The 24,912-nt window shown below is 43.1% G+C and overlaps 1 protein-coding gene across 6 annotated transcripts in view; it reads left to right on the top strand.

Annotated features, from left to right (window-relative positions):
• Stk39 (serine threonine kinase 39) overlaps nucleotides 1-24,912 on the top strand; it is a 266,876-nt gene that overhangs the window by 214,337 nt on the left and 27,627 nt on the right. For 5 of the 6 annotated variants that reach the window (NM_019362.1, XM_008761922.4, XM_063284417.1 and 2 more), the window contains 1 exon segment: nucleotides 1,891-1,959. The exons of the other annotated variant lie outside the window; for it this stretch is intronic. In NM_019362.1, the coding sequence (NP_062235.1) occupies nucleotides 1,891-1,959 (69 nt within the window). 6 annotated transcript variants of the gene reach the window in all.

Here is a 24,912-nt window from a genome sequence, read left to right as displayed (position 1 = left end):
TAGGACATGCTATCCAATTTAATTACCAGGGAGTGGCTATCACTCTGGCACTGGTTTAAGTGCCAGCCCTTAGTGTAGCTGTGCTTGACATGTCCTTTTTTAGCTGCGTCCTGAGAGTGTAAGAAATGTAAGATTCAGTCTTCTAGCTGCTAGCTAGTAACTCGGAGCATAAATGACTTCCTACTACAAGCCTGCCACTCAGCACCTTCATTAAAAGGGCTTCCTGTCCTGGAGATCTGGTTGATCTCTAGGAAGACAGAGATTCTGAGTGCCAGCAGCTTCAGAACGAGAATCACACCCACAACATAACCATTTAGTGGTCTATCCTCGGGTCCCCTCATGTGGGATCATTCCATGAGAGACCTCTATAAACTTTGATTTTTAACCTTTGACAAAAGGAGAAGGCCCAAGACAGGTTTACCTTGTGTGGAATTCACTGTTTAGTAAGCTTTTCATGGGATCCCTATTACCCATTTTGTTTGTTGCATCCCATTATTAAATGGGGGGGGGGACACAATCCTCGGAAGCATCAAATGTATACACAGAGTTTTTGTCCTTTCTGGAGACTGACCAAAGGAGACATACAGTGCACCAGGGTACACAGTGAGTTTGGAATTGTCCTTTGGTGTGGCTCTGTCATCACCATCACCACTGATTGCATTCTTAGTGTCACACACCAGATTAAATTAAATACTTTAAATCCCTCAAACTGTGGAAAGCTGGTCGCATACATGTATGTGCATGCTTTTAGCACACATATGCAATACACACACACACGCACGCACACACATGCACACACACACACACACACACACACACACACACACACACCTACTCTCTGAGCTCATTGACAGAGTCACCACAGCTGGTTTATGCAGACGGTGGATTTCTCAGTTCTGCTTTGATGTTTGCAGGATGCATCAGCTCTGTGTTTGGGTGTTGCTTGACTTTGGGAAACATTTACCATGCTGTCTGCAGGCAGTGCTACTAAGTGACCGTTAGAATATCTGAAGGTCACAGAGGCCAAACCATCTCCTTTATTACAGCACAGGGTTCTGGAGTAGTTCTTCTGAACATATTTCAATATGCTCGTTCCAATATGTCGTTCCTCCTTGAAAAGTCTTTAGATAAAAGTTTGCAGCATTACCACGCTCATTCATAACCTCTCAATTAAGTAATCTTGGCAATACTCACTCACGTGCTGCTACAAAGCCTCTTTGGTCCCATCTTTATGAGATTGCCAACTCCTGTCACCTGTCATTGAGAAACTACACTAATTTACCCAGCCACATTTTCTAAGAGAATGAATCTGTTGCTATCGAATGATCAATGTTGTGTTAAAGGAGTTTCTTAATAGCACACACTTAAGTAGTTCATCTTAATAGTCCCGCAAGCCCACGGGCTGTTTGTATCAAGTATAAGGTTGTATCAGATCCTACCCATTCAACCTTTGCTATAAATTCTTAACTCTGCAGTGACGAGTGATTGAAAAGGATTGATGGCAGCTGGAATTAACCTTGGCCAGCGAGGAAAGCAATGTCATAACCGAAAAGCAATGTCATAACCAACACTTAGGTCTTCTAGCAAATACTTAGAGGATTAATTCAGATGGTGTGCAGAGAGGAAGTTTTTTGCTTCACCAAAATGAAATATTTTTTTCAGTAACATCTGTTTAAATAAAAAAACAAAACACAAATTACTTGTAGGAAAATATACCTTATGGTGTTTCTGAAATTTTTTCGTAATAGAATATGAGTTGATGGATTAGAGTTTTGTGAGTAATTTTAGTAAATGAAATATATATATATATATATATATATATTTGTGTTGGGCTGGGCTGTTGACTTTTATTTCTGGTTTCTAATACATATTCATCTCACATTTGGACAGATACAGCAGATGGTGTGTCTCAGGAGCTCTTCTCTGCTGGCTTGGTTGACGGTCATGATGTAGTTATAGGTAAATTGATTTTTAGTATGCAGTATCATTTTTTTGTTGATATAACAAATAGAATGTGTTTGGAAGCAAAATCTTTCATTAAGGAATAACTCGCTCTGAAATGCAAAAGAGAATCTTCATAAATTCTTATGTTTATGTGAAATTGCATTAAGCATCATATTTAATTTTCCTCAAAGGTGTCTCATGTATTTCCCTCCCCTTTATGTAAACATGATTTATCCAATGAGCTATCATAGATATCACAATGAACAAATCATATTGTAGTTCTGCATTTAGGTTGGAGCAGACCTTAAAGACCATTCAATTCAAGTCATTTGTTGTACAGGTAAGGAAACAGAGTCTCAGTAAAGTTTTGTGTTTCTTAGACTCATGCATTGGGGTGTGCAATCCCTTTACTTTGAAGCCCTGGGTCTTTTTTACCATCCTTTTTGTTTTCTGAATAAAAAAATACCCGCATGTAGTTCAGGAAGCTCAGCTATTAGTGCTGATAAAGCAGCGGTCACAGGCAGATCTGTCGAGGACTGGGAGGTAAGGCGTCCCTTAGCCTCCTTTGAGAAAGCCTGGTTCAGTTGCCTCTGCTCAGTCCACAGCTCAATGCCCCCTTGGAAACACTGAGTCTCTGAGGCTTTTAAAATGTGGACTTTCACCATGGATTCCTCATAATGATTGAGTGATGAGGTTATTTAATGTGTGAATGATAAAACACTATCAATTCTAATGACATTAATAAAAATTGTATTAAGGTATTCTTCAAAAATTTCTTCAAAAATACCAATGTTTGAAACTTTGTGTTGTTTGTTTGAACTGTATCTGTTTTGAGACAGGGTGTCTGTCTGTGTAGTCCAGGCTGTCCTGGAATTCTCCATGTAACCAAGGCTGGCCTCAAACTCACAGAGATTCACTGACTTCTGCCTCCCCAGTGCTGGAATTAAGTGTGTGCACCATCTTGCCCAGTTCCCTATTCTACTTTTTAAAGAATTCAGTTATTCTAAATAAGTCTTTGCTCAATTATGATGGAATGTGTGACTCAGGGAATTAGAGGTAGATTAGCACATCTATCAGAATTGGCGTCTAGAAACCTGGTAATATAGATCATTGAAAAGTAAATTTCTGTATTTTATTTAGACGAGGAAACACTGGGTTATAGTGCAAGTTATAATTCTGGCTGAAAACTCGGTACCACTGTCCTGTATAAACGAATGTCATGACAAATGCAAAATAGGGAAAATAAATTCCTTTTCATTAGTTACAGGCAAAGTATAAACAGTTAAAGCTCTCATTCCTGGGGTTGGAGATTTAGCTCAGTGATAGAGCGCTTGCCTAGCAAGCGCAAGGCCCTGGGTTCGGTCCCCAGCTCCGGGGGAGAAAAAAAAAAGCTGTCATTCCTTTGCCAAGTAGTGACTATGTAAGAAGACCTGGCGTATCCTACGTAAAATTTACATACATGCATACATACATACATACATTTATGTATGCATATGCTTGTATTTCCTCTTCCACCTTTATCTTCCAAACCTTATGGTCCTGTTAGGTCTTTTGGCCAGCTGAATTCTTACCTATATTCTTAGAATAGAAACTGAAGACTTAGAAAAAAAATCAGGCCAACTTTAGTTCCTTTTTAACAGTCACCTCTGAGTTCTTTAGCTAAACCTTCCAGTTCCTTGTTTAGAAAAAAATAAAAAAATAAAACATGTCTTTGTTTCTTGGTTTACCCAAAGAAAGAATGAGAATAGTTGATACCAAAATCAGGATGTACTGAAATACCCATTTTCCTTGAAGAGAACTGTGCTCCATGTACTAAGCAGACAGAATCAAAAATCAATTGCTCAAGTGCAGCTCGAGTTTAAGACTTTGTAAAGACCCACTGATGCACCCTGTGGGAATGAAGGAAAGAATGGAATTATTGGAGGAGGGGTGGTTCCTGTTCTTTGTTTTGTTTTCACTTACTGAAGCAAGAGGGGACACATTGAAACATTGAAGCAAGAGGGGACACACTGAAACATTGAGGCAAGAAGGGACACATTGAAACATGAGCTACAAGGCTGATGCTGCACCTCTGGGCCTCAGGTATGGAGGTTACAGACGTGCACTGCAGGCGGATGGTCCAATTAGTTTTGTGAGGTAAAGGGGACAGGATGATTTAGTCACTGTTGAACAGATAAACTTGAGATCAGTTGAGGTCCAGAGAATGTAACCTGCAATTTTTGGCAATGGGGCTTCCTAACTCTGACAGCTTGTCCTTGTCTAGGCATTTTAGACAACCTCGGAAAGTGCCCATTCCTGTACTCTTGTAGGAAGCAGTAGTGTCATTTTGTATTTTAGTTGTTGATTATTCAACAGATAAAGTATACGTGCCCATTTCCCCGAAAACCAGTCTCAGGGATTCTCTTCCATCCCTTGTCCCTTGTTATGTCTTCCACTCTTCACTATACACGACCCAGGAGCATCTCAGACCTCTTATATTTCACATCTTAGAGTTTATCCCTTTAACCCTATATCTTTTTATTATTATTATTATCATTATTATTATTATTATTATTATTATTATTATTATTATTATTAACTTGAGTATTTCTTATTTACATTTCGAATGTTATTCCCTTTCCCGGTTTCCCGGCCAACATCCCCCTAGCCCCTCCCACTCCCCTTCTGTATGGGTGTTCCCCTCCTCATCCTCCCCCCATTACCGCCCTCCCCGCAACAATCACTGTTAACCCTACATCTTAATACAGCTGTTTTTCCATCTCTGCCTTCCTTTCCTTTCTTACTGTGGTCTCCAGCAAACTCCAGCCACCTTTGATCTTCCTTCTCCACTCCAGCTGTTACTGCCAAAGTCCCATCTGGAGAGGACCATCCCTACAGGGAGGTGACAGGCCCAAAGCTGGGTGCAGCTGGTGGAGTGAAGTATGATTTGAGGCTGACCCTCACCTCCCTAAGTGTGGTTAATTATCTGTCTTGTTAGTACTGGGCCTAGAAGGCAGGACCTTCCTCCAGGATTAGAGGCTCATTTGCACTCTTAAAAGCTCACCCTTTCTCATTCCTTGCACCTGGGAGTGATTTCCTTTCTGTATTTTACTGGTTCCTCTTAGTCCTTCTGACCTGTAGATACTGACATATCCAAGGAATCGAAGAACATTCTCTTTCTTCTGTAATCCCTTGCTCTTTTGCCATCTCCTCTGACATGGTATTAATCACCTTCTGTTCTTTAACTTTCTGACTTGGAACCTTCTTTTGCATTGTAGACTCACAGCCAGATCCTTTTTTTTTTTTAAATCATCTTCTATTAGGAGAGCAGTCGACATCTGAAATTTAATTGTCAGTCTCCAAAATGCAGCCCTTGCTGTTTCTGTCATCCCACCTGCCCTACAGCCAGATACTCCCACCTCTCCCCACTTCTTAAAGTCATCTTCCTCTGGAGGGCAATCAATATCCAAATTTAATTTTCAGGCTCCAAATTGCAGTCTTGGTGTTTCCGCCCCACCGCCCAACAGTGGTCCTCCTGTCTCAGGGTTTCACGACAACCCGTGACAGTTATCCTCGTCTTTTCTTTCTTTCACACCCAAAGTGCAGTGTGTACCGCATTGTTGCGCAGTCTCGGTTCTCATCCGTGTTGCTTGTTGTAACCAAAAAAAAAAAAAAACATGATAAAGACAGCTGATTGGAAGGTTTGAGAGGGTACAGTCCATCCTGACATGGAAGGCATGACAGTGTTGATGGCAGCTGCCACCTGTGACTGAGTCTGGAGAGACCAGGAAGCCGAGTTACCAGCCCTAGGTCAGTGGTAGCCCTTGAGCTCCATAGTACAGGTGGTATCCGAAAGGCTGCACGACCCCCTCCAACAGCCGCAGATCCGGTATTTTAGTGTGTGAGCCTGTAGAGGGACATTTCATACTCAAATCATAATATCCTATGCTAAGATTCTCTCATCCCCCAGCCCAGTCATCACCCCCATGTCTTTACTGGTGTCTCAGAGTCTGCCTTTGCCCTGCCCCCTTGTCAGCTAGAGATAGATGAGTAAATTAGATCAGACGTAAAGGATCACGTGGTCCCGGGTATGAAAACTGCTTACACTGCCCAGCTCAGGTAGGCCTGTGAAGGAAAGGGAAGTACCGGTGAGGAGTAAGATGCAGAGGCTGTGAGGGACTGTTGCCAAAGCCATCGCATCATGAACTTCCAAAGGACACATTTGTGTATGAGTCACACCCCAGTTGAAAAGATCGGCCAGATTACACTAATGCTTCAATGGATCCCCGTAATGGTTTTCTACTCACTTATCAGTGGCCTGAAACCCGTCTATGTATGTCCCGATCACTTCTCAAACCACCTCTCTTCTCTCCGTTACACACACACCATTACACCAGCCTGTAACGCCGGCAAACTACACTTGCCTATCCTCCAGGACGGCCCTTCTGAAAGGGCACATAGGCTTACCCTGGGTCTCTCGGTGCCTTGCCAAAGTGCCTTCCCTGACTCCCCTACTAAAACTGATGTCACTTTCCCAGCTCTGTTTTCATTGCTTCGTGCTTCCTACTTTGTGTGTTCTTACACACACAGCACCTTGCACTTTTCACTCAGGTTATTATCTGTAGGATTTCTTTGTGAACATGGGTTTTCCTTCCTTCTTCCTTCTTCCTTCCTTCTTTATCATTTTTAATTAGTTATCAGGCAACATCTCACTATGTGATCCACCTGCCTCAGCCTCCCAAGTACTGGCATTACAGGAGTGCTTGACCGCACCAAGCTAAGCATTAGTTTCTTAAAGGCAGTTGATTTTATCTGTGTTCTAGACTAACCCATGACCACTGCTGAAGTGCTTCTCTTACAACATAACACTTGTCCAAAACTCTGTTTCAGTCACTACAGCTATCTCAGAACCTTTTCATTAGAAAAGAATCATATTGAATAGAGGAGAGAGGTATGTTGAGAAACTTATTTTGGAGACAGTAAAATCTGAATAGCCTTTACAAAATGAAATAAGCTCGTATGAGGGAGGCTGTACAGAAAAAAAAATAGCCTTTTCATGTGCTTTTCTTCGTCTTCTGTGATATAACATAGCTAACATTTAAATAGATTAAAAATCCGTTTTCTCCCACCAGCGTTTCTGTTTTGAGTTGGGCACATGCTTATGGGAGCATGAAAGCGCTGAAAAGGGCAATGCCACGTGTGATGGAGCAGTGGGCGCTCTGGCTTTTACTACAGCATAGCGAACACACATTGCAAAAGTCTGATTACCTAGCTGCAGGGTAATCTGTCTGGAGAGTGCAAAGCTTTCCACAGCACAGTCTGGACTGAAGGAAAGCCAGTGTACGGCACAGAATGCCTGCTTTCACAGAGAACGAGGGCAGTACAAAATTCATGCACTGTTCGTGGGCGGAAATCTTAAACCCGCCTCTGTTATGCTTAAAGTTAGCACCACCTTAGGCAAGAAACAGGCAGCATTCTCTCTCAGGCCTTGTGTAAATAGACATGCATAAGGCGTGCTGCCTTCTGGCTGGCTGTTGCTTAAAAAGTAAATCCGAGAAGCAAAAAGAAATAGATAATATGCATGTATAAATTTGCTTCCCTTGTCTGCCTAGGTTGGCTATAAAATGTAAATAGACAAGAGAGGAGTCCTCATTCTGGTTATTTTAAAAAGGATTACCAAGGAAAACCAGAGAGACCTCAGAAAAAGCACTTGCTTCCCTGAGGAGCAGTTACCCATTGGAAAGGAAGTCTCCCCAGGAGGAGACTAGGCAGAGCCCACATGGCTTTCTCCATATAATAAAATGAGTTCTAAATTTTACACTGAACCTGTGCAAGGTCTTTGTAATTTTCTTTAGTGACTTCTGGGATCTCACCAGTAGAATATAGGAATAGGGTAGGGCTCCTTAGACTGTATATTTGTAAGGAGATTGCAATGTTCCTCAAAGCTGTCCACCTGCAACCTGCAAGGCCCAGCGCAGAGGCCAGGGACCAGATGTCTGAGATGAGAAGTGGAGGTCGGTGGACCAGTTCGTGTGTGAGCATAGTACCTTGCTGACTGCAGTCACCGGGGCTTTCTGCCACCCTACCGGGCTTTCTTTGGATTTTTGAAAGCAGATGTTAGAATTTCTATCTCTAAAAGAGGAGTCATATTTCTGTATTATTTTGCACAATTTTACTCTGATACATTTCCAGCCAGGATGTTATCACTACAATGAAGTTTATTTTAATAATGTTTTATTGTACTTTAATACTTAATATTAATACACAGATATGGCCTATTTGAAATATATGTGTCCTCATAAGTTGTCTCAGGACTTTGAGAGATATTGTTCATTATTTTTGAATTAATCCTTCTCCGAAGAACTCCATTTAAATCGGCTTCCTTTGTAAGGGTCTGCATCAGTGTCTGCTTCCCTGCCTGCCTTTCACATCCGTAAGCTGGAAGACAGGCCAACCGTGTGTAGAGCCTCAGAGGACTGGGTCTTTAGCATTTTGTGACATGGGCCTCTGACTGTGCTGCTCTTTCCACTTTGCCATGAACCAGAGCCGCCTTTAATGCAAGACCTGACTTCTCAGTTACCGACTCTCTCACCCTCACACTTACAGGAGTTGACTCGATATGATGGGTAAGAAATACACTTTATCCCATTTCGCAGATTTAGCACTGGAGCAGCGCAGGATGATTCAGGACAATGACAACATTGCTGCCCCTTTAAAATGAAATCGTCGTTTGTGTTTGTTTTCCTTTCTCCCCCCCTTTCTTATCACATGACTTTTAGGAAGGAAATACAGAGGGCTTTGAGGAGAAGTTCAGCACTACCTTTCAGAATGTGAACAAGTGCTATTTCTAGGGAGTTCTGCTATAAAATGGCAGTATCTCCCTAAAGATACTGTTTCTGTATTACAAGGTTATGAATCAGAACAGCAGTGAACTACACTGGAAACGCTGCCTACCAGTTAGCATTGCCTCTTTTTACTTACTTGGAAGATGGGTACCGTCTGTAGAAAACTCCTGGTAAAGATAGATTCTAGTCAAGATTTATCATTTAAGTGAGGTAAGAGCTTGCCAGTGGATTAGTCCGAGTCCCTAGAGTCCTGCTCTTTTCAGATACTTTAAATGTCCTGTTTTAATCAAAATGTTAATCTACCTTTTAGCTCTAAAATCAGGTATATGTGAAGATTTGGCTCAGTCCATCCAGACTCTCTGATTGACGGCTAAGCTCCATGTTGTCAGTCTTTCCTTATGACAAGGACATCTTTCTGATAGAACTAATTAAAGTAGATTTATTTGGCTAAGGAAACTTAAGTTTAGTCTTTGTGATAATACACCTTTTAGCATTACGAGGTATGTCAGACTTAAATGATTCAAGTTGGACTGTTCACTTAGTAGACAAAATCCATCTTTGGTGGTCCACTATGTATGTGTATATGTGTGGGTACACATGTGTATGTGCATGTGTGCATGCATGTGTCTGTATATAGCGTGTATCCATTTTGCCAATCTCTAGGCTTACAAATAACTATTCCAGTAACAGTACAGGATTCTAGATATAAACAAGATCAGTCTTACTTATTAATAGTCCGACAGGTCTCTCTCACCACCAAATGAAATTTCACTGCTGGTTTGTGAACTTGTCAGTGTATCTCACAGTGAATTCTTATGCAACATGACATCAAGCCATTGCTTAGCCAATCAAAATGCAATTGAGAGATCAGAAAGAAAATAAGTCCACGTTTTGGGCTCAGTACTGGTTAATATCACTGTGTTGCAATCATATTTAACTTTTATCCTGCATCCTGAATTCAATTACCATTTTTGGACAACGGCCTTTTTGAAGACTCTAGGAGTCCCAGCGTGCCCCTGAATTCATTTTAGACAAGGAGACACTTTCCTGGTCACCTTCCAACAGATCGACCATGCCCTTTGCATCAGACATGTGCTTTTCCTATTGTAAAAGTCAACATTGACACACATTGTCCAATAGCACAGGACAGGCCGTATTTGGAAATCCATGACATCCACCTCACATGGCCGGTCTTCCTGTAGGATTCTGTGCTTGGTGGGCTTAAGGAGTATTCAGTAGGAAATCATAGCCCAGAAAGCATCCCAGGACACTTAACTGCATATTCCTGTGCCTGGCTGTGAATCCTTCTGATCAGAACTCACTGTGGCAAACACTGCAGGAGTGGTCTGCCTGCTCATTTGACTTGGAAAATAATTTTTTTCTACCTGATTTCTTAGCAGTAGAACACCTTCAACCCTTATTGAGTTTATTTAGTAATATGAGATATACATTCCTGAAAATGAGGCTGTTTTATACAAAGTATCTTTTCAGTAATAGACCCCTTAGAGGGCTAATTTATAACCAGCTTTTGAGACGTCTTACCATGTTTTATGGGCTGGCCAAGGCTCTAGAAAGCACTATGTCCATGGCAAAATTCTTTATCGGTCTTCCTTTGCTGTGGGTCACTGCCGCTTCCTTACACATTTTTGTTTTGTTTTGGTTTTGTTTGTTTGTTTCTTCTCTTTCATGACTTTTTTCAATGGTCCTGATTCATAAGATCATAGCTACATACAATGACACACTAACTTCTAGAAATAAAGAATACAGCTTAGAAGACATAGTTTAGATGATGATGCTTTTAAGACATGTAAAATGTGATAGATTATGCTGGCTAGTGGGCTCAACCCCTGGCATAGCAGGATCACAGGGGCTGTCAAGACTTCTTTGAAAAAGAAAACTAAAAGTTGTGTTTACTGCTTGATAAATGTATATTCCATATATAATAGGTATGATAAGTTAATTTAGATTTTTTCAGAGTGTAGTTTTTGTGTCAGAAACCTATACTTAATATATTCTGAACAGTGGCTTTATGTTGTATTAGCAATGACATCTTAGTTTTCTAGACGTAGTCTGAAATATCAATGCAGTTCAAATATCTTCAGATTAAATAGCCACTATAAAACCACTGGGTACTACTGGGAATTACTGTCTCAGGATTCTTAGATTGTCTATGCAATGCTAGTGAGCATGTGGTGGTCTCATTGGCACCCATCCTTCTCCCAAGAGATGGCTCAATGTGATGGTTTGTCTAGGCTTGGGCCAGGGAGTGATAGTATTAGGAGGTGTGGCCTTGTGGGAGTAGGTGTGGCACTGTGGGTGGGGCTTTAAGACCCTCATCCTAGCCTCCTGGAAGCCAGTATTCTGCTAGCAGCCTTCAGATGAAGATGTAGAACTCTCAGCTCCTTCTGCACCATGCCTGCCTGGATGCTGCCCTGCTCCCACCTTGATGATAATGGACTGAACCTCTGAGCCTGTAAGCCAGCCCCAATTAAATGTTGTCCTTATAAGACTTACCTTGGTCATGGTGTCCATTCACAGTAGAAAAACGCTAAGAAACCCAGCAATGTCACCAAGTAGCCTGTAGATGCCAGTGCCCACATCAGGTGTGCTGGCTCTGTGAGACTGCCAACCACGAGAAGTGCCACTCTGAAGGAAACACTGAGTTATAAATAGTGCCAAGACTATTGACACTTGGGCCACACTTGCAGTTAGGGACAACAAGCAAGTCTTTCCTGGGAGAGATGAGTGCTTCAGTCTCTCTGTGCTGAGCACATGTGCAAAGGAATGGTCTCAGAATACACACTCAGAATGGCCCGATCTTACAAGCAGAGTGGGCAGGGACCTTACAAAGAGCCACCAGCCATGATGACTTGCAATTAAATCCAGTTGCTCAACTTTCAGACCCTGTATAAAACAGAAACTTTGTGCCTTCTGTGTTCTTCTCCTCTAAAGAAAGGACTCATGTCGTTATGCAGGATACCTCAGCACTAAACTGTATCCCTTGATTGTATCAACTTGACTCTCTGAATGTTTATTGCAGGAACTTTATTGACGTGAGAAAAGAGAACACACAGGCATTAGTTGCAGATATCTTCCTTCACATTAATTCTGACCAAAGGGCCTTTCGTGTACATTCTCACAGAGAATGCTGTGTATTTCCATCTCTTATTTTCACATAACGGATGGTGTGGGTCGAGGTAGCACCATATGTGCAGTAGGACTATTATCACCATAATAGAGTACAGAATGTATAAAATATTCATGTTTGTTGAGTTAAAGTAAACCTGCCATTTCAAGTCCATTAATTGCAGTAGAATGGAGCGAATTCTCAGGGACTAACACTCTAATTACCAAGACGAAAGTGAGCATTCAAAGGATCGCATGTGCAGAATGCAGGCTCAGTGAAATAAGCTCGTGTTTTGTACCCCTTCATCCTGGCAGACTGGAAGCAGGGCTTGGGCAAACGGCTTGTGATTCCTGGAGCGTTTGTGGGTTGGTAAAGTTGTGCAGTCTCACTAGTCATTCCTTTGTCTCTGTCTTCCCTTTTACCAGCCTTATTCTCTCCACAGTGTTTTCCAAGGAAAATGCCCAGAGTGCTTGTGAGCAGAAGAGATAGGTAGTACATTTCATGGCATAGAAACAGCACATGGACTGCTCTCCGCACCTGACATTGCTAATTCCCTGAGTCCAGGTTGGTTCTGGTGAACTCCATAACCACCTTATTGGTTATTCATGGACCCTGTTGCTGTCAGAGTCTTGAGTAGCCGCATGGCCTTCTCTGTGCTGTGCTGAGGAGCCCCTACTCCAAGCTCTTAGACCTGAGGTGTTTCAGACCTGAGGATAGTTTTTTAAACTTTTAAATATTTGCCCATGTACAATGGTGTCTTGTAGATAAGATCCAGATCTGATCCTAAAATTCACTTATGTTTCGTAGTCACTTTACATGCGTCGCCTGAAGGCAGTTTCCTACAGTATTTTCATCGTCGTGTGCCGGAAACGCATCCTCAAGTTTCAGTGTGTGCTATTTCCAGCTCCTGGCATCCTGACAGTGCTTTAAAGGGTTTTGAATTTGGAGCATTTCTGTCTGACTTTGGATTTTCAGATTAGGACTGCTCAACTTGTGAGCTTCTTGTGGTTAACTTTAAAATGGCCTCATCTTCGTGTAGACTTTTGGAGACTACTGTAAAGTCTGTGTGGTTCAGTGAAGGAGCATAGCTGTCGGGATGAGGCAGATCCCATGACCCTGTCACTCAGCACGTGCAAGTCTGAAACTTAGTTCAGTTCTCTGGTCTTCAGTGCTCTCTGTACTCAGACCCTAGGGTTCCTCAGACTGCTAAGCTACAGGAATAAACCAGCTTCTAAGGCTGGGGCAAGCGACATTTTTTTCTGTATGTTTTAGTGACAGTTCATCTGCTTCCTGTCCAATAGTTGGAAATTCTAAAGCAAGATGGTGGGTTTTGCAACTACAATAGGCAGAAAGTGTGTGTGTGTGTGTGTGTGTGTGTGTGTGTGTGTGTGTGTGTGTGTGTGTGTGTGTGTGTGTTGGGGCAGGGGAGATCTGAGCTAACTGTAGACCTGGCTAATCACAGTGAGCTTCATGAATTTGTCTGTTTCTTTGGTGCTACAGGGAGTCCCTTTCTCTTCTTTGCCCCAACTCAGGCTGGAAAGTGGTGTTAAAGTAAGAAGAAAGTCTGCTAAGGAGGGATGGGCAGCTGGATAGGTTGGTCCAAGCTTCCACCCGTGTGGGTGATTCCAAGACACCCATGCACACTGCTGCAAACTGCAGAGGAGAGGGGAGCCATGCTAATCCCTGTCCTCAGGCTCACACTCTGAGCCCCAGGCTGATGGGTGAATTATTGTTCTGCCAAGATCTTCTTTCTTCCCTGGGAGTTGGTGATGGGAATGTCCAACAGCTTGCAGGGACTCAGAAGCAAACGTGTGTGTCTTTTTCAAGGAATGGCTCTCAGAAGCGCCCAACATGCCTTTCCCCTCTGTCAAGTCGCTCACCTATGTTGACTTTGCATCCATTGCTGAATAAACCCTGCACTAGTGCAGGGTCGACATCCCCGTGACCCCTTTGCGGGGACATCAGCTGTAGTCACTGCAGGCCTCGAAATCTTCTCTCTAAGTAGTCTTAGCTCATCTAAAGTGTCTTCCATGAAACACTCATTCCAGGTGTCGATGATTCCTCAGAGAATTTCTTAGATCACTGCTAGGTTATGCCACACTGGTGACACGCAGCTTTCCGGGACGCTATAGAGACACATTATTTGCAACCCATTCAAAAGCGAAGAATATTAAAGAGGAGGAAAAACCAACATGCACCTTCAGTGGGGGCTTGTATTTTATAGGTGAGCGTCTCACACTTGACAGGAGAGCAGCATCTAGTCTGTTTATGTATTTTCCTTTGGATTCCGCACGCTCTGTGTTCTCATTTTTAATCAACAAGCCCTCTGCTATGGTCGATGCTTCACTGCTGATTGCGTTGTTTTGTTCCGTTCTCTTAAACTCCACTTGGTATGCAGGAATCCATCCTTAATTATATATTATAGGCTTTCCCCCTGACTTGAAACCATGACTCCTTTTGTTTGAGTATGTTAAAAAAAATAAATCCCAGACTGCAAAAAGAGGTGATTTTTTTTCAAAATTACTGCAGCCCACATTTTCCATCTCAAGTCTTAATTTAATCACAGTTCTCACGGAAATGAACCTAGGCAGTCTTAATTGAGTGTTCCTGTGCCTGTGGAATACCTTTCCTCTGTTGGCATACCAAAATTGAAATTCGTGGAGCTTTGAGTTTTTACTGCAAAGATTCTGAGCCACCGCTTGGTCGATAACCCGCCTGCATCCTCCTTTCTCTCTACTCCGATTCCAGTGAGCGTCGCTTCTCTAGGCTTTTGCTGCCATGCAGAGGTTTCATTCTTAGAGCTCAGGGCTCCAGTCTCTCCTACACTCGAACTTTGCTTGTCCTGGACAAAGAAGATTTTGGAATTGATTGCCAGCATTTAAAATGTAGGACAGGAAGTTGATGGACGAACACAGCCTTGGCCTGTCTCAGAAAACCGAGGCGATCCATATGTGATTGAGCTAACCTTCTGCCTCTCCTCACCCATGTGTAGTGCTCTTTGTGGACCCCAGAGACAGCTCTGCAGTCTGGTAGAGCGCATGAGTACTAACTGGTGCTGTCCTGGTCTCTGGTTACCCAGAAAGCCTGCCATTCACACTCACAGAGCTAGAGCCAAGCGTGGTTGTTTTGCTGTGTAAGAATGCTGCTCAACAGCTTCCCGACGATCCCTCTGTGTCGTCGGGAGTTTTCAGTATTCCCAGAGGACACCTGGATGGGAAGAATGACAGCACAGGCTCTTGGCCCAGTGCTGGAGAGCAGTTTATAGCTGACTAGTGGTGAAGCTGTTACCCAAAGGAGATGGAAGGAGGACTGTGTTTCATGAGGATTGTTTCAAAGGATCCACCACGAGGGCCACTGCTGCTCCCACAGTGCCTCTTACACAGATCCTTGGTGATTTATTAACGCGAATGATGTGTTCACTGTGGGACTGGTATGTGTTCCCATCCTAAAATGGAAAATTGCAGTATTCTCCTACATACCAAAGTGATATATCTACATACTGAAACAGCAGCGGCATGACATGTGGTTCTAGCCCGCAGGTGGTTATGGCATCATCATAATGTCCTTTATTGCTATTTGGTGCTTCTTATTTGACCTAACTCCAAGACCTTTCCCACTCCTATTAGACACAGTCATTTCATAATTTTACCTTCCCATTTCTACTCAGGTGGACCACCATTAACCCAGGTCAGCATCCACCCTGTAAAACCCCATCTGAACTTTTGAATGATGGCCAGGGCTGAGATATTCCAGTGTTAGTAATAATGCGGGCAGACATAACCATTAAACTAATGATCTCCCTTTGGCTTTGTTTCTTCTAGACTAACCTAAATGTCTGTCATGATAACGTCCATCAGTATTAGGGAAATATATTTGTTGGAATACTTGTATTTTTTTTTCAGTAACAGCCTACTTGGCCATTATACCAATTCAATAACCAAAAGAATTGTGTGCCTTAGCAAACTGTAAAGGTTTTTTCAAAGTCTGCCAAACATGTGTGTCACAAATGTTTGCTACTTTGACCACCTATGTAATCTCAAATGACCTTACTCGAAAGCCCATGGAAGACCTTACCATGGAACCCCATCACCTCCCAGACTTCTCATGAGCCCTCACCACTTTGGACCCCACTTGAACACCGGAGCTTCCATGTCTTTGTTGGGAGGGTGAGGTCACAGGAGTGAACTAAGTAAGGTCCCATGTGCACAGGGGGCTTGCTTGCTTTGTTGACTGCTTCCTAGGGCACTAGAATAATGAAATATTTATTCAATAAATATTTGGTGGATGAATGAATGAATTACCGGCTTGCCTCCGACACACAATTGCACATTTTATAAAGATATACGGGGCCGTTCTTGCTATTGGATTTTGTTGGTCTTAATCAAATTGCTCCCATTGACTAGCAGCAAAGTTGGGGTTCCCATTTGAAGTGTTGAGATTTATACACTAAGCAGGGCAGGCACTCAGAGTCTCTACCTCCCAGAATTATTTCTCAGAGGCCAGAAGTTAGATGTGCAATCGTTTTTTACTGCATTAGCCAGGCAAGAATGAATTCATCATTTTTATCTAACCATTTCTCATTAAAAGACTAATGTCAATATCTCCCACAGAACAGAGCCGACCTCAGCTGGTGTTGAAGTAAGAACTTAGGTGTACATTTGAACAGCACACGGTGGACGTATGGCAGATTAACTCCTTGGTAATAGAAAATATATACGTCTGAGTGACCTCCAGCCAGCTGGAAATAAATCCTGTGCATAATCTTGCCAGCCTGTCAGCTGACCGTGGACAGGGCCCTCGTTTGTCTTAGGACAGCCTGCAGAGCAGGGGTCCTGCCCTGGCGGTCTTCTCTGTTGCTGTTCCAGGCAACTGCATCTTAGATAAGCTGATGCCCAAAGTGTGTCACTGTCATCCTTTGTCATTAAAGGAGTCCTGTCTTCCTTGAATATGTGGTGGTGAGGAGTTTCCCTCCCTTTAGCCTCTGATAGCTGTTTACTTGGTCTTTGAACTTCCTTTTGATTTGTTCAGAAGCCTCTGATTCTTCCCACCTTTCCAGTCAGCTTCCCTGCTTTCCCACAAGGCTTTCAATGGTAACTGTGCTGTCAGAAGGGTTGATCGTGTTCTGTGTACCCCTGGCTGGGCAACCTCGATCCTGAGTTTTCCTCTCTTTATGGCCCTTTTCTATAACAGAATATAATGGGTGACTGATGTGTTTTCTTTTGACTTCAGATTTTCTTCCTCCTCCTCCTCCTCCTCCTCCTCCTCCTCCTCCCCTCCTCCTCTTCTTCCTCCTCCTCTTCTTCTTCTTCTCCCTCCTCCTCTTCCTCCTCCTCCCCTCCTCCTCTTCTTCCTCCTCCTCTTCTTCTTCTCCCTCCTACTCTTCTCCCTCCTCCTCTTCCTCCTCCTCCCCTCCTCCTCTTCTTCCTCCTCCTCTTCTTCTTCTTCTCCCTCCTACTCTTCTCCCTCCTCCTCTTCCTCCTCCTCCTCTTCTTCTTCTTCTCCCTCCTACTCTTCTCCCTCCTACTCTTCTCCCTCCTCCTCTTCCTCCTCCTCCTCCTCCTCCTCTTCTTCTTCTTCTTCTTCTTCTTCTTCTTCTTCTTCTTCTTCTTCTTCTTCTTCTTCTTCTTCTTCTTCTCCCTCCTACTCTTCTCCCTCCTCCTCTTCCTCCTCCTTCTCTTCTTCTTCTTCTCCCTCCTACTCTTCTCCCTCCTACTCTTCTCCCTCCTCCTCTTCCTCCTCCTCCTCCTTCTATAAAAATGGGATTCAATCACTAGACCAAGTACAACTGGTTCCTTGGGGACAGTGAATTGAAAGCATTGGGCGGCAGCAAGATCACCATCAGAGCCAGTCTACAGTATCGAATATCCTTGGTGCAGTTCATGCATGGATAAAACTGTAGACTGTGATGGATTATTTGTTACCATGCTACTCTTTTGTAAACACAACCCACCATCAAGCAATCAAGTAGCCTATCCACTCATCCATCTTCTCCTGCAGTCTTCTAGAGGCATTTTTCTCAATATCCCCAAATACTGTCATTCTTAAGGTAGTTTTAAACATCCACATGATCTCTCAGCCATACATGTGTGTGTATGTATATATATATAATATATATGTATTATATATATTCATTCCTCAAACTGATGCTAACAGCACGTCACCTGTATCACAATTGTCTGTCCTAATGATGGCTTCCCCCTCGTGTGACTAAGATAAAGGCTCCACCTAAGGAATTTTAAGATTTGTTCTTCCCTAGAGCAGGAAAAATGTCTTTTTTTTCCTGAAAACAAGAAAAGACACAGAAGTAGCAACAAGAAAATAATCCCCAGAGTAGCTTCGCTTTCCTACGGCTTCACAGGAGTCAGCTGTCAAATCTGGAGTTACTGAAGTGTTTGGAAACTCTTGGCTGAAAGGCACTAAAATGAAGAGTGTAGTGTTTTATGTTGACGATTATTAGTTCCAATTCTGTCTAAAAAGTTCATAGGCAGAGAACATGGAGGTTTTCCCCTCCCTCCCACAGTTCACTCTTTGGATCACCAAAGAGATCCCCTCCTGACTGTGTTCCAGGAGCAGGGCCGGCTATTATGTGAGACAGAATTCACACTAACGTTGGCCCTTTGATAGAGGGTGAGGACCCCGTATGTAGGGAGGAGCCCTTGTAGTGTCTCTCAGATCTTGGCTCAGAGGTGAATTGCCCACCTTAAGGTACATTTAGTTTGCTTTAAAGGTAAATGTCTCTCTGAGAGGTAGCACCAATTTTAAGTGGCCCTGCAAGTGCTGGAAGTTAGTCTGCATGCATTAAAATCCTGCTTAGGCCTCACAGACTGTGTGACTTTGACAAGTTGTGGCCTCTTTCTGTGCTTTAATTTCCATCTTAAAAAGAGAACAATGCTAGCTCAGACTCCACATTGTAGCTGCAAGAATTTAAGTCCCAGCAAGTGTGTATTGTTAAACTTAATAGTTTTATTTACTCTGGCCAATTTTCATTACTCCAGCATACAAAACCTCTCAAAGACAGAATAAAGAGGTGTCAGTTCACACACGTTCCCAACAAGTGGTCATCAGCAGCTGATAAATACATGTTTCTCCTCGGAAGAAACATAGGATGGATAGCACTGGGGAGGCGTCATTTCCGGCTCACTGGCATCTGAGTGACCGGCTTTAACTGCATCACCAGGCAGCTATGAACAGAGGACTTCGAAGAAAGAAAAAACAGAGTGTCCAAAATTGTGTCCCAAAATTGGCATGTTTTGATTACGTTCCTAATAGTGTGTAGTTAACTTTTCTGCCCAGGCGTCACCGTCACAGTGGCTGCTATGGAGCGGAAAGCTGAGATCAGAGTATAGGAAGTGGCTGGCCAGCATAGCCATCATGTTGTTCTCCGGGTGGTAAATCTAAGTCTGCTCACACTCTCAGCGTACAGCGTTATGTGAAGCGCCCAGTGACAGAGGTACTCATTTTATAATGGAACCCCGCGAGCTGAGACCTGCATCCCCCCCCCCCCCCCCCCCGTCTTTTGAACCATGGATACTCTTGAGCTGTACCTCACAGCTTTTTGGTTGGTTTTCTTCCTTCCTTTCTTTTCCAGCAGGAAGGGAAAGGCAGATCAGCCCAGAGTTAATGAGAACTTGCCGCCTTAAATGGTATCAGGAGAAGCGGCTCGGGCTTGCTCCCTCTCTGGCTCCACATAGAGCCCACAGCCCCGGGTGCCCTTTGCACTGCTGTCAAGCATCCTTCTGATTTTTATTTCTCGGTGCATTATTGATGATCCTCCCCGAGTCAGCTTCTCCTCCCTGACTCCTCTTCCGTTTGCACTGCCTGTGTCACCTCTTCATACTCAGCCTCACTGCCGCACGCACGCGGCGTGAGCCTCCTCGACCACATTCTCCTACCACAGCATCCCTCACTCCGGCTGTCAGCAGCTCTGTTTACCTGGATACTAAACTGCCTAAACCGCCTGGTGCAGCCTCACCGTGTTCCCTTTTATCTACTCCCTTCCGATAAGTGTGTGTGTGTGTGTGTGTGTGTGTGTGTGTGTGTGTGTGTGTGCGCGTGTGTGTGTGTGTTTTCCGAATCAGTGTGACATCCATTCCCCTCACTTTCTCCTGTTTCACTAGTCATTTGTGTTTCTCTGTGTGTTCTCCGTCAGATGTCTAAGGCTCATGCAGGAGAATGGTGTCCTCTATCTATTATAGCAGTAGTGAAACTTTTTTTTCTTTTTTTTTTTTTTGGAGCTGGGGACCGAACCCAGGGCCTTGCGCTTGCTAGGCAAGCGCTCTATCACTGAGCTAAATCTCCAATCCCAGTTTTATTATGTGTCTGTGAGGAACCTGTGGTATCTGATCCTGATGAAGCACACAGTGTTTCTGAAAGTCCAGCCATCTTCTACAGAAGTTCTGACATCATGACAAATGTTATAACAATTAGTTCCTATCTGTCTGTCTGTCTGTCTGTCTATCTATCATCTACCTATCTACCTATCTATCTATGTGTTGTACTTATTAATATTAATGTGTGCACCTGTGCATATGGGTTCACATGCGGAAGCTGTGGTTTGACCACACATGTCTTTCCACACTTTTTTTTGGAGACAGATCTTTTGCTGTCCAGAGTTCATCAACTAGCTAAGTGTGTTGTACAGTGTGTCCCAGGGATGTGCCTGTCCCTCCACCCTTACTCTGAGCTCTGAGGTTACAAATGTCTGCCTTCACACTCAGCTTTTCTGTAGATTCTTGGAGGACCCAAACTCATGCCCTCAGAGGACTACTTCTCTCATAACTTGGAGGTTTTGGGGATTGAACTCAGACCATCAGGTTTGCCAAGTGCCGCTGCCCACTGAGCTCTCCTGCTGGTCCTGAGAGTAGCGCATCCTTACGTGTTATGGTTGGTACTGAGTGAGTATCTTGATATCCTAAGGCCTGAAAACAAACATGCTATTAATAGTTATTCTAATATGGATTCTTTAAGACTGTGCATTGGATTACTATTTAGGAAACCACTCCTCCTGCACACACACTATTTAATGTTATGTATTCACCAAGAATCCAATAAGGAAAGCTTGTGGTTTCATTTAAGATGCTCTGCTGGGTAATCAGGTTGTAACCGGTGTACTGTGGAAAGGCGTAATGAAGGAAGATTGGAACTTCCTTGTATCGACAATTTCAAATGTCAGGTAAACAGTTTTGTCCAGATCACAAATGAAGCACACACAGCCCAGCATGGAGATAAAAGGGCTGAAGTCACTGACCCCAGATGGCTCTTCTGTCATGAGGACACATTAGATCTGTTCCTCCTCTGCTACATGTATTCAACAGAGAAGCCACTCAGAAGTTCTTTCCCAGAAGAAATCTTTCCCCTCCCACCTCAAACCTCCTGCGTGTTGTTAGCACCCAGGGCTTCCCATAAGCTAAGCCTGCTTTGGAGCCCAGACTCAAGTCCGCAAACTTCCTGTAGGCTGCACTGACAGCTTACCCTTGTAGCCACTTAGCTGTTCTCTAGTGCCTTCAAGATAAGAGAACAGTGTCAGAAACAGGGAAGAATGCCCTGATAGAAGATTGATCTGTTCAATTAAGGCAGTGAACGTAATGAAGTTCAATGATTTCTCCATTAACAAATCAGGTTGCCCCAACTATGCTTGGTTTAATTGAAGTGGTTGTCCTGTGCTTAGGGGTATCGGAGGATGTATCAGGCAGAGCTGTGGGTGAGAGACAGTCCAAAGACAAGGGCTTCAGTACCCATAACTTCTATTATTGTTTTCAGTATCAGATTCTGTGTATGAAAGAAAACACATGATGTGCTCTGTTTCTGACTTACTGGACGTAACCTGATGGGCTTTAGTCCCCGCGGTCTTTCCAATGACATGACTTCTTTCTTCTTTGGCTTCTTTTGGCTGTGTGTATACACTATACATCCGTCCATCTGTTGATAAACCTGAGTCATTGTGAAAAGTGCTACCAAAAAAAAAAAAAGTGAATGAGAAGGTGTGTCCGGTACCACACTCACTTCAGTTACGCACCTGGGAGGGGATGAGCTGTACCACAACATATCATTGGCAGTTTTCGTTTGTTTGTTTGTTTGTTAATATCAATTCTGAGGGATGAAGGGGAAGCTCAGGTCTTTCTGATCCCTCTTTGTCTGGTGAGCTAAAGGTGTTAAGGTGTTTTTTTTTTCTGTTTTTTTTTTAATTTATTTAATACTTAATAATTCTTTGGTTTCCGGGCAAACATCCCCCTCCCCCCTCCCCTTCCTTATGGGTGTTCCCCTCCCAACCCTCCCCCCATTGCCGCCCTCCCCCCAACAGTCTAGTTCACTGGGGGTTCAGTCTTAGCAGGACCCAGGGCTTCCCCTTCCACTGGTGCTCTTACTAGGATATTCATTGCTACCTATGAAGTCAGAGTCCAGGGTCAGTCCATGTATAGTCTTTAGGTAGTGGCTTAGTCCCTGGAAGCTCTGGTTGCTTGACATTGTTGTACATATGGGGTCTCGAGCCCCTTCAAGCTCTTCCAGTTCTTTCTCTGATTCCTTCAACGGGGCTCCTATTCTCAGTTCAGTGGTTTGCTGCTGGCATTCGCCTCTGTATTTGCTGTATTCTGGCTGTGTCTCTCAGGAGCGATCTACATCCGGCTCCTGTCGGTCTGCACTTCTTTGCTTCATCCATCTTGTCTAATTGGGTGGCTGTATATGTATGGGCCACATGTGGGGCAGGTTCTGAATGGGAGGTGTTAAGGTGTTAAACATGTTTTTGTATTTATTGCCCATTTGTATTTCTGCTTTTGAGATCTGTTCATATTGTTTATGTTTGTATGTATTAATTATTCTTTAAGGATTTTTTTGGCTTTTTAAATATTCTGGAGATACCAGTGTAAGAGGGATTTTTTCTCCAGTTCTTAAGCTCTTGTACTCTGCTGAGTGTCTCCTTGGCTGTCCAGGTGCTTTTGAATTTGATATAAATCCACATACCAACCCTTGCTTCTCTCCCGTATTGGAGTCCTATTCTGGAAACTTGTGTTCTTCAGTGGCTTGAAACACTTCCCCAGTGCTTTTACTCTGGTGGTGCCAGGATTTAAGGTCTTAGGTTTACCCTCTGGTTCCTTCTGAGTTGACTTTTATCCATTGAGAGGGTTAACTTGTCTCAACTCAGTGTTCTCCATGCAGATGTTTCCTTTACTCAGCACCAGCTGTTGAAGAAGAGCTCTTCCTGCCAACATGAGTTCTTGATGCCTTTCTCAGGAGTCATTGACCGTAGGTGTGTTCATTCCTGTGTCTTCTGTCTCCTCCTCTGTTGGTTTTGGGTGCTTTGTGTATTTGCTGCCCTCCCTTAAATTGACCCTTGCTGATTTTGTTACTGCAGTTTATTTTGAAATGAGATATTGCGATGAGAGCCCGTCATTGTCCTTCTGGTTCAGACCTGTGCCACACCATCAGTCTTTCACGCTTACTCACAAATTTTACAATTTTTGCTTTCAGTTGGGTATTGCATTGAACCTCAAGTTGGATTTTAATAGCATAGACATTTTTATTAATATTAATTCTGTTGATTGAGAGGGAGCTTTCCATCTTCTGTTGTGTAATCAATTTCTTCAGTGGCTTTGTTTGTTTGGTTGACTTTGGTTTGGTTTCATTTGGTTTGGTTTGGTTTGGTTTGGATTGGATTTTTTTGAGACAAGAGTCTCAATATGTAGCTCTGGTTATCGTGGAACTCACCATGTGAACCAGGGTGGCCATCTGCCTGCCTGCACTTCCTGAACATTGGGACTGAAGGTGTGCACCACGCACCAGGCTCTTAGGTTATAACTTTCATCTCTCTGGTTAGTTGGCTTTGTCCACAGGGGTCCTGCTTTATTGTTGCTCTTGGTTTGTTCTTCAGAGCTTGCTTGCATGAGGCTGTCAGGAAGACTTATTGTCCTGGTTTCATTCTCAGTGACTTGGCAGTTGGGAAAGTAAGTCACTGATATCCGCATGCTCGTTTTGTACCGTGGTATCATCTTGATTTTATTTGTCTCCTCTAAGACCCTTTTGGTAGACTCGGGGATAGTACAGAATCGTATCATCCAAACCAGGAATGACTTGACTTTCTATTTTCCTATTATTGTGCCCCTCCCATGTGACTTTTTTAGGTTAAAACAAGTGCTATATGGAAGGGGCAAGAGACACATTTCTCTTTACAACCTAATTTTAGAGGAATTGCTCTCATTTTCCCTGTTCTGTAGATAATTCTGTTGCGATACGGCCTTATTTTTTAATGACAGTTGGAGTTTTATTGTCATATTTTACTATATTAATATGACTGTGCTCTTTATCTTTGATTGAACAATTGTGCTTTATTATGTTAATTGATTTGCATAGGTTGGGCCGTCCTACATGACCAACCACTTTGTGTTTTATAATCATTTCAAGTGTTTTTAATTTTATTTTCTATTACTTTACTGAGGAATTTTACATCTCTCCTCAAAGATATTTGTCTGTAGTTTTGTTTATTTATTTATTTTTATTACTTTTTTATTACAATCTAGTTGTTGTCCCCCTTCCATTCTGCCCTCCCACAGTTCTTCATCCCTCTCCCTGCAGCCTCGAGGATGCTCCCCACCCCCACCCCCAGGCAGGTGCATCTTTTCCCCGCAGAGGTCAGACCAGGCAGTCCTCTGCTGTGTATGTGTGTCACGCCTCAGACCAGCTGTGTATGCTGCCTGGTTGGGGGCTCAGTGTCTGAGAGATCTTAAAGGTCTAGGAGTTTTATTGATTGATTGATTTTGCTTATGTCTTTATTTTGGTTTTGTAGCTAGTATACTGACATATAAGCATGTTTTCAAAATACTATGTATGGCTTGTGGATTTCACTTATGTTTGTTTTAATATCTGTTTTTTCTTCTCTACGTTTATTTGGGTCCTGTTGTTGTTGTTGTTGTTGTTTGGTTTGGTTTTGAACAGGTCTGCTAAGAAAGTGACTACTTTGTGTCTTTCTTAAAACTGATTCTGTTTCATTGATTTTTTTTTAATTGATCTTTTGGTCTTATTTAC

This window comes from Rattus norvegicus, chromosome 3, assembly GCF_036323735.1.
Source record: "Rattus norvegicus strain BN/NHsdMcwi chromosome 3, GRCr8, whole genome shotgun sequence".
NCBI lineage: Eukaryota > Metazoa > Chordata > Mammalia > Rodentia > Muridae > Rattus > Rattus norvegicus.
Note: the sequence above shows the minus strand (reverse complement) of the source record. Positions and strands in the feature narration are given on the sequence as shown.